This window comes from Haplochromis burtoni, unplaced genomic scaffold, assembly GCF_018398535.1.
Source record: "Haplochromis burtoni strain Fernald_Lab_line unplaced genomic scaffold, NCSU_Asbu1 Contig_66, whole genome shotgun sequence".
Lineage (NCBI taxonomy): Eukaryota > Metazoa > Chordata > Actinopteri > Cichliformes > Cichlidae > Haplochromis > Haplochromis burtoni.
In genome coordinates, this window is record NW_024582427.1 from 2,363,825 (window position 1) to 2,373,556 (window position 9,732).

At 42.3% G+C, this 9,732-nt stretch overlaps 1 protein-coding gene across 1 annotated transcript; it reads left to right on the top strand.

Moving 5' to 3' along the window:
- The first annotated feature begins 423 nt into the window (after nucleotides 1-423).
- Nucleotides 424-3,013, top strand: LOC102312178 (uncharacterized protein C11orf87 homolog). Its single transcript, XM_005923169.3, has 2 exons — nucleotides 424-975; nucleotides 1,454-3,013. The coding sequence occupies exon 2, from the start codon at nucleotides 1,540-1,542 to the stop codon at nucleotides 1,969-1,971; it is 432 nt and encodes a 143-aa protein (XP_005923231.1). The 5' UTR covers nucleotides 424-975; nucleotides 1,454-1,539; the 3' UTR covers nucleotides 1,972-3,013.
- The last annotated feature ends 6,719 nt before the right edge of the window (nucleotides 3,014-9,732 follow it).

The following is a 9,732-nucleotide window of genomic DNA, read 5'->3' on the forward strand; positions in this document are numbered from 1 at the left end:
TGGAATTTTGGTCCATCGCCACCAAAACCTGCAATCCATATTTAGAGGGCTAACTGTATCTGGCTGTTCTAGGCTGATATAAAACTTCAGCAGTGTGAAGATCATGTATTTGCCCCCAGAACCCACACACTGAAGCAGATATTGATTTCCAAAGTGTTTACTTAGCAGAGTTACACCTGCGACAGCTTGATTTAATGAAGAGTTAAACTGATTTTCAGCTGTAGATCTGTGATAAATGCACAGAGATGTTCTCCGAGCACAAATCCCATAAAGTCTCATGGTAACAAGTGTAGGTGTGGAGCTTTCTAGCAACTTTAGAAGCAAATGAAATCCTCACAGCATGCACAGACCTACAAATGAATGCAATTTCTGTTATTATAAAGAAGCTTAAAATCTTCATAGCATGTAGGTTTGCAGCATTTGACTGACCACACCCTCAGGAATGCCACTGATAGCTAATTTTCCTCCTTATTTAGTCACCAGGATGATTAGTGTTTATTAGTTTGCTGATTGGAATGAAGCGCACGCACCGGGGTCATGTTAATACATAAATTACATCTCAGGGTGGAGGGGGGGGGAGACAAACAACCCTGCCAGCTGACTAGGAGACCTTTAATGCAGCTGCAGCTCTTCATTCAGATGCTGAGTGGAGCAGCGGACGGCTGGAGGAGGAGGGACGCTTTTCCAGGAAAACCAGACACAGCTCTATTCTAATCGCATTTTTGAAAAGCCCACTTTGATGCATAGTGAGGGAGTTTCCCTCTCTACCTGAGATATTTAGCTGGGGGAAAGCGCCGTCCTGTATGCAGACTGAGCGGATTGCGGCAATCAAAGCGTCCTGAATGATCGGAGCTCAGCAGCAGCAGCAGCAACAGCATCACATTGTATGAAATGCGTCACCGCGATCCAGTTTTCCCATTTACACACATCGGCTCGCCACTCACGGACCGCTTCCCGCACTGACTGTTTTATCAGGTAAGACTCCAGCATTTTTCCTCCTTCTGTTTAAATATAGCCTACCTGCCTGAGCTGATGCAGATTATTATACTCTGCGTAAAGATGACATTCTTATCTTAAAACGCTGCTGCGTGGAGCGCAGAAAAGGGCTTCTGTTGGGGCTAAATCTCGAAGGCCTACACATTACAATAGCTGATGTATTGTCCCGACTTCTGCTGTGTCTTATATTCAAAGCAACGTCCGAATTTAATTCATTCATTTATTTTCAACCTGACCTGGGCGTATTATCTGTTAGGAGTTGGCACATTTCATCTAACACTGGGATTCAGTGCCATCACAGTGCCATCACAGTGCCACTTGCCATCTTAATTGTCTCGGTTTGGTTTTGTTAATGTAGAATGGATCAGCTAATGGGGAAATTGGAGGGCGGGTTTCTAATGTTCTGCCTCCACTGGAGCTGATCAAGCGGGTCTCGTGTGTCTTCTTTTCGGTGCAGGTAACCACATGCGCGGGCCGGTGTCACCGCGCTGAGCCCGGAGAGCACGAAGGGTACAGGGGTCAGTGAGACTTGGAGTGGCCGGGATGACAGCCAGAACCGCCGAAGCCTCGGGGTTGTCGGTGCCGCTGCACCGCTGTCACGGGGGGTTCCAGGCCAGTAACGGCACCTGCGCGGAGCAGCTCAGCCTCTTTCCGCCGTTCTCCTCCACCCTCGCGCTTCTCGTGCTGGTGGCCGTGCTCGTGGGGATCGTCCTCGTTTCCCTGGCAACCTTCCACTTCCACAAGAGGAAGCTTCGGAATAGGAAGATCCAACGCGCGCAGGAGGAGTACGAGCGCGACAGTCGCAACCCCGCGCGCGCCGGGGCGAGCGGGGAGCCCGTGAGGCCGTGCGTCATCGTCCGACCAGTGAGATGTGAGGAGAAGCTCTCGTGTCAGAGCGCGGAGAGCGCGGAGAGCGGGGACGTGGAGGCGGAGGACAAACAGGCGCTGCACGAGACAGTTTCTCTTGACTGTTAACTTAGTGCAACTTCAGGGAACGAGACTGTGGAATAAACAGGAAAAGCAATAAGGCACAAAGAACTCCCACACCCCTCTGCTGCTTGTAGATGAATTAGGAAAAAAATGCAGAATACTGAGCAGAATAGGCCTAGAGGTAACATTTCACGGACACACAGATTAGCTGTGATGCCACACTCCTCCCTAAAACACCACTATTTAGCCAACTCCTTTTTGGGACTATGTAAAGTATTTGCCTGCTTTGACTTTTGGGCCTCCCTCTTTCCCCTTTTCCCCCCAACCCTAAAATGTTGTTTAAACCTCAAATATGTTGAAACTTTAAATCCTCCCAGGGATGTGCACATGGTTGTGCTTAAATTATTGAGAGCTGGTGAGATAACACAGACCATAATGGCTCGCTGATCTTCCTTGGCATGTCCTTTGACACACTACCAGTATGTAGTTAGTCTATAATGGATGTTGTGGTGCTGTTAGGCAGTGCAAAGCTGCACATAGGCTATAGACAACGGCTTATTTGTTTGCTGTAGTATTTTTCCTTCAATCAAGTGACTTAGCATATTTGCATAAAGTACTGTCCTCCAATGTCTGATAGACATCTGTAGGTAGCTCTAGTTAGCCTGACAGGATGCAAAACCTTTTTGCTGTAGTTATGCACATAAGATAGTTTCTTTTTTCCTTTCAAGTGTCTTTAACGTAACTCTTTGGCGCTAATACAGTATTTTAATTTTTGAGTATTTATAATGTATTCTCTGAGATGTAATAAATTGAGAAATCTTCCAAGAGAGGCTTTCAGTTGAAGCCAGTCTTTTTTCTCTCTCTCTTTGTCTCTCCTGATCCTTAATATTGTATAATAGTGGGCCTACTAGAAATTCTGTGTCATTTATTATATGAATTCACTGTAAATGTATGCCATTATGAGAGCTGGAATGTTTGCAGTAACACCATCTTTCTGGAGTTCATATAACCTGCCTTATCAAAGGAAAATGTGTAATATTCAAAGTTTCTAAATAAATACATGATATATATAAATACTTTATGTTAATCCCTTGAATGTGTCAGGACTACCTTTACTACTGAAGGAAATGTACAACTACACTGGAAACTGAATTGACAGGTACAATTTATCATCATGATTGCAGTACTGTATAGGTGACTGTCACGGCGGGGTGCGCCGGTGTGTTTTTTGAAACAGGACCCAAAAGCAGATGTGGACGAGGTGTTGCAGGTTTAAACAGAAAGTGATCCTTTATTTGGATGATTGCAGGGGTTAAACAAGGAACCCTAAGCAAACTAAAAACACACTAAGAAACAAATACTATGAAGTTCTATGACTATGGTGGGGATAACAGACAACCCGACAATGACATTCAGAAAACAGAGGACTTAAATACACACATGAGGTGATCAGGGGAAGTGGAGACACATGAGGAAACAGCTGACTAGGATAAACATAATGATGCACAGGCAAGAGTAAAACTAACCACATGAACACAGAACACAAGACCCTTTTCAAAATAAAACAGGAAACATGCAGACTTAGACACGACAACACAACTTAACAGGCCTAACACACATGACAGACTAGACAAGGAACCAAACATAACCACAGACATGACGTATGAACCAGGGAGACTTAGTACAGGGGAGATGACATAACTAAGAAACAGGACTACACAGTAATCTAGAAATTAACTAGGTGAACTAAGCTAAGGCACAAATAAATACAAAAGATACATAAACTCAAACACTGGGTCGCTCGACCCAGGACCATGACAGGTGACATTATGAAAATGTTTACATTTACATTCTTACCATTGCCCAATCCTCTTGGAGTGAACAAATGACCTTCCCAAGGGTCTCTAAGAACCCATGAGCCGTGAACTACTGGTGCTGAAAGCTGTGTCTACTGAATACAAAATCACATTCACTGCATATAGGGCAATATCGTCCATACAGACCCTATCAGTCTTGCCCACAGACACACCATCCTTGAGCTCAACTTCTTTCTGCAAGCCCCATCACATCTTATTGGACATCGGTGGCCATGAGTCGGCATCAGACAGCACGTTGGCTGGGTACCAGGACACCATGTTCCTAATTGTCCCCAGCAAAAATGCTTGGGAATAAGAAGCAATCTTTGGCAAGATGCCCCCTCTGGAACATGCACTGACAGCCCGCCCATCTATCTTATCTCATTGGCATAAGTGCAACAAAATGAAGCCATTTATCCTCACAGGAAAATTGGAAAAAGTCAGTGAAAGATGACTGATGCATCCTACATTTAAACATATGTTTACTTCACAGCAATTTATAGATTTGAAACCAGAAGGTCAAACAAATTATTGACATTTAAAATAAATACGTAATAATTGGAAGGATACGGTGCATTAAATGTTGCAATTCTATGTAGCTAGATCAGGCCACAACCTGCAGCAATCATACTCATAATTACCTTGTGCAACTCTTGCCTCTGATAAATGTGGATCTAAATTTTATTTATTTCGACGTGCAGGCATCTCTTGCCAACAAGGCAGGATGAGGAAGTACACTGACTTGGTGTCAGTAGCAGTGAAAGAATGAATGTGAGTGGGCATGGGCGGATGGAGATCAATGATAACTAGATAGTTTAAATGATTGAAGGTCAGTGTCTCAGAAGAGGTGGAGGGAAGTGGAACACAGTAGCTGGAGAGGGAAGTGGGTTCACCAGCCAGGACTCTATTGTGCCCAATGACTACAAATTAGTGGAGGTCTGTGGCTAAGTCTTTTATGATGATTAGTCCCTAAGAAGGGGAAGTCTGTGGCTGTCAGTTGTGGGCAATTCGTGGGAGTGTGTGTGTTGCAGTTGGTGTAGATTACTTGTGGGGTGCTACTACAAAAAGAATAGGGTGACTAGGCTAAGTACCCAGGTGGAAAGAAGTAGCAAAGGGTGGATAAAGGTGATTGACTAATGGTAGGGAGTTCAGTATCTAAGAATGGATAGAAGGCTCTGGCTATGAATGGACAGAGAAATGGAAGGAGGTCAGCTGCTATAAAATGACGAAGTATGTAAATAAGATTGAATAGAAATGCATTGCTCAAACTGTATGAAGTACTGGAAGAGCTTATCAGCTAGACTTGGCTAGGGTTGTCAAAGTTCAGTGACTAGAAATGGTTGGAAGCTTTGAATCTTTTAAAAATCTGAGTCTAGGAACTGACAGTGGAATGGTAGCTGGGGATGGATGGAAATCAATGGCTAGGAATCATTTGAGTGTCTAGGAATGGACAAATGAATGGTGGGAAGCTAGTAACCATAAATGGATGGAGGTTACTAGATAGAAATGGACAGATACATGGAAAGATATCAGTTATAGTGAAAGAATAGTGAAAGTCCATGGATACAAGTTAATAGAAGTGTCTGGCTCAAAATGTACAAGGTAATGGAAGAGCTCAACAGCTAGGTTTGGATAGAGCTGTCACAGTTCTGTGGCTAGAAATAGTTGGAAGTTAAGAATCTATTAAAAGTCAGAGTCTAGGAGTTGACACTGCAATGGTAGGATGGCAGTAGCTAGGAATGGATGGAAGTCAGTGGCTGAGAATCAGTTGAGTATCTAGTAATGGACAAAGGAATGGTGGGAGGTTAGTAGACAGGAATGGGTTGAAGTAACTGGATAGTAATGGACAGACAAATGGTGAGGGATCAGCAGCTAAGAATTGATGGAGGTCAGTGGCTAGGAATTTACAGAGGAGTCGAAGGGGACACTAGGTAAAGATGGAAAACGGTTGGTGGCTAGGATGGAAGTCAACAGCGTACAAAAGGAAATGGAAAAAGGGCAGTAGCTGTGATTTAAGTAAAGTCATTGTCAGTGCCTTAGAGTCACTGAGGGTTGCCAGTCTGGAAAGATTTAAGGAATTATGAGGTCTGTTTCGAGGAATTATTTAATCAGTGAGTTGAAATGGATAGAGATCAGTTGACGAATGAAAGCTGAAAGTCAATAGCTTTGAAATGGAGGTCAGAAGCCAGTAGCCGGGAATGGATTGTGATCAGTAGTCAGTAATTGGGAATGGATGGCGATAAGAGGTCAATAATCAGTAATGAATTATGACAGCTATTATCTATTATCAGACATATAGCTGCATTAGAAAGGCAGAGACAGAGGGCAGACAGAGACTTTTGTGACATAAGTTCACTTTGGGAATAGCCTACTTATCGTGTATAACCTAATTTAAAATTAATGGGGCCAGTTTTCACGGTTTTGTTGTCTCAGGAGGCATGCTCATCACCGCTCCAAATAGACTCTGCAAGGTGCGCTGGTTGGCCAGTAAGTGGAAATAGGGGCTCTAGACATTGTTTAATGTCTCAATGATGGTGCCATTATGGTTGTGAGTACTATGTATGTCACCTAAGGCAACATGCCTTCATATAGGTCTACACATCAAGGTAAAACTATCTATATTAGCTTGCACCACCTTCTCAAAGGAAATGACTGCATTTTTTTTCTTTCTTTTTTGTCTTGTGGGATGATGTCCCAGCATAATTAGTAACTAAACATAATTTAAGGCTAAGCGGATAGAGAGCGACATCATCCAAATGATGATTTATAAATTCAATTCTCAGTTGTGAAGTAAATGAAGTGAAAATAATACAGTAAAACAGCTGCTAGTTTCACTTCTTTTAAAACATTAAAGTGACTCTACGTAGGTCAGCAAAAGGGGCGTGGCAGTTGGCATAATCGTTGCACAGAGTGTGCGCTTGTGGATGAGTGAACTTTGTGGTGTAGGATGTGGCACTTAATGGCATAACTCGAAGATGCATGGCGGGAGAGGGGAGAGAAAGAAAAAGAGCTCTATTCAGACGAGGGTCTGTGTGTGCAAGGATTTATGGTATAGAAAGATGCAGTCGCTGGTTTGGCTTGTTTCTCTGTTCCACACTGAGACATTGTTGCAAACTGTGTAGCTTGATGTTTGAAAAGAAAACCCAGAACATAAGGAATATTACCTCTGAATTGTCATGCGAAAAACAGTAATGTTTCTGCAGTGCAGGTGTAACATTACATCGAGACAGTGTGAAGATTTGGACCTTCTCCAAGCGGTGAAAGAACTCAGCTCAGGTTGTTCCTACAAGGCCTGGCAAGTAAACTACTGGGCGTGCCAATTAATGGGCTTCCGGTTGCACTCAATATAAAACCAACGCTTCTGCCAACCTGCCTGCTGTGGAGCATCGGACTTTAAAGGGCTACACATTAACAGAAGCAGCATGAGTGGGGGATTAAAAAAAAATAAAAATTGAGTGATAAACACTTCACAGTCCACTGCGTCAGAGATTGGAAGATTTCTCAGTCTTTGATATGCAGCAGGAATTCACTGGAATTAAAACATTTCTCAAGGTGAAGGGATGAATTAGACGCGCGTCCAGTTACAGCCTTCTCATGCTGATAAGGCTTTGCCTGCGACTTTACAGCTCGCTCCGATTATTCCACTGAGCTGCATTAGCAGATTGGTTCTGGGCTCCATATCTCGGCTCAGAGTGATGACAAGTGTCAGTTCACTGTCAGGAAGAGAGGGAACCACTGCTCCCGTTCTCACCCCTGCTGTCAGGGTTTGAGGAGGATGATTTGTCACCACCAGTGTCTGTGTATATGCTTCATTACTGCGGGTTCAAGCTGTGACTGTGAGGGTACATTACCAAGAACTCAGGCAAGTACCTTCATGGCTCTGTGGGCAAGAAAGAAGGAATCGAAAATAAGATTTGTTCAAAGTGTGTATCATTTTTGATGTGCTGTACTGTTCTGCCCTCATTCTCCTGTAATTCATATAGGCCTCAGTTTAACTAGAACATTACTAACAGAGATGCAGTGGTCTCTGAGAAAATGGGTGTTTTAAATGGAAGCCTTAGAGTCATTGAAAGAGTGGAGTAGTCGCATGTATGTGTGTGAACTACAACACAGTGTTTTCTGATCATGTTAGTATGCAAGACGCTTGGTCCATAATTTGATCTAGACTAAAATATATAAACTACTGGCTACAATTGTAGCGACCAGATGATGACTCCAAATGTCTACATTGTCTCATGCAAATTATCTCTGCTGATCACAAAATGACAGGAACGCTCATGTGGTTATCAAAATATCATGCAGGGAAAAGGGCAAAAATAATCCTTATGGTCTGCATCTAGTTAAGTTCCTTAATGATTAAAATATATTTTTCGCTCAAGTAAATTATATCCATCTTATAAAAATAACTTCAAGTTAAAAATCACATTCGGTGGAAAACCAAAGCCTCTTTAGTGGGAATCGAAAAAATTTTGTATTTTTGAGAAAAACTCAACCAGTCCAGTTAGCTTCTATCAAAAGATTGTAGGGAAAAACAAATAAACAAACCCCAAAACAATAGCCTAAAAGAGACAAAAGTTCTGCAGAGCTGTGGGATTTGTTACTATGACTGATACAGGCAGTCACGTGATCTATAGTTAGTAAATAATTCAATAACAACATGTTATTGATCCATTGTGAGCTTTTTTTTTGTTTCTCCTGATGTTGTGTATGGCTGTGTTCCTCTTACCTTCACCTACATAAAACTCATGATGTGTATTGATTTACTGTGTGTTCACCCTGCTTGGGTATTACAGTGGGTGCATTTTACAGCCATCGAGGCCCCACAGGACACCAGAATGTGAGTATAGGCCCGAACAGCAAATATGTTTCTCAAATGTAAAACGGCTCCAGTTGATACCCTCCACTGAATTTTCTCGCGGTGGAGAGGGGCTTTAAGATGAGATTACTGATGGATGGGGCTGCTGCCTGTTCACACTTCTGGAGATTAATGGCTGCATGGCTTCATGTCCTGTATAGTAATCCATTTGTGGGACACTGCATCATTTTCTGACAGCTGAATTAGGGTTCTGTGTGATTGCTCACCTTAGTTTATAGCACAAAGGCTTGGAACATCATATCCTGTGAAAAGGACAGTGACATTTTTCCTTATAAGACTGTTATGTAATGGATACACATTTCAGTCTACACACGGTGAAGTGAATTGTCAGAGGTTCTCCATTTCACAGACGAAATTAAACTATCCTTAAAGAAAACACAGATTATCGCTCAAAGCAGGAGTCTTTGATGATTTTCATGACTGGACTACAACCAGCAGTGAACTGGTTCCAACGCTAACGTTATGCTGAACATTTTGATGGTTTTCTTAAGTCAAAATGGGTGTGCTGTTTTTTGTTGTTTTTTTTAATTAGGGCATTAAATAACGTTAAAAATGTTCATTTATAAATATGTGCACTCTGTGCTGTCAGACACAAATACCTCTTCTCCACTGGCACACTGCACATCTGGATCTGGTTCTAGCTTCCGAGAATGAGCCTACAGCTACTTTTTTTTTCTCCCAAATATAATTTGGCTCCTACAAAAGAGGCTTTGGTCTTCCCCTGAAAGAAAATCCCCAGGGCTGTGATTTATAACCTTAAGGTTTTTTGTTGTTGTTTTGTTTGTTTGGTTTTTATAAATGGATATCATTTACTTAAGCTTAAAAATATATTTTGTTCACCCCCCAAAAAATTCACAAATCTCTGTTGAGTCCCAAACTTAACTCTATGCAACCCAATCAAGCTTAAGTGCAAAGCTACTACCACAAAGGCCCATTTTGAGCCACAAAGACCCATTTTTTCCAGCTGTACAAGCAGCAGCAGCAGCAGCAGCAGGGAACTACACTACCTGACCAATAAATAAATAAATAAATAAATAAATAAATAAATAATCTGGAACTCTATGTGTCCCAAAA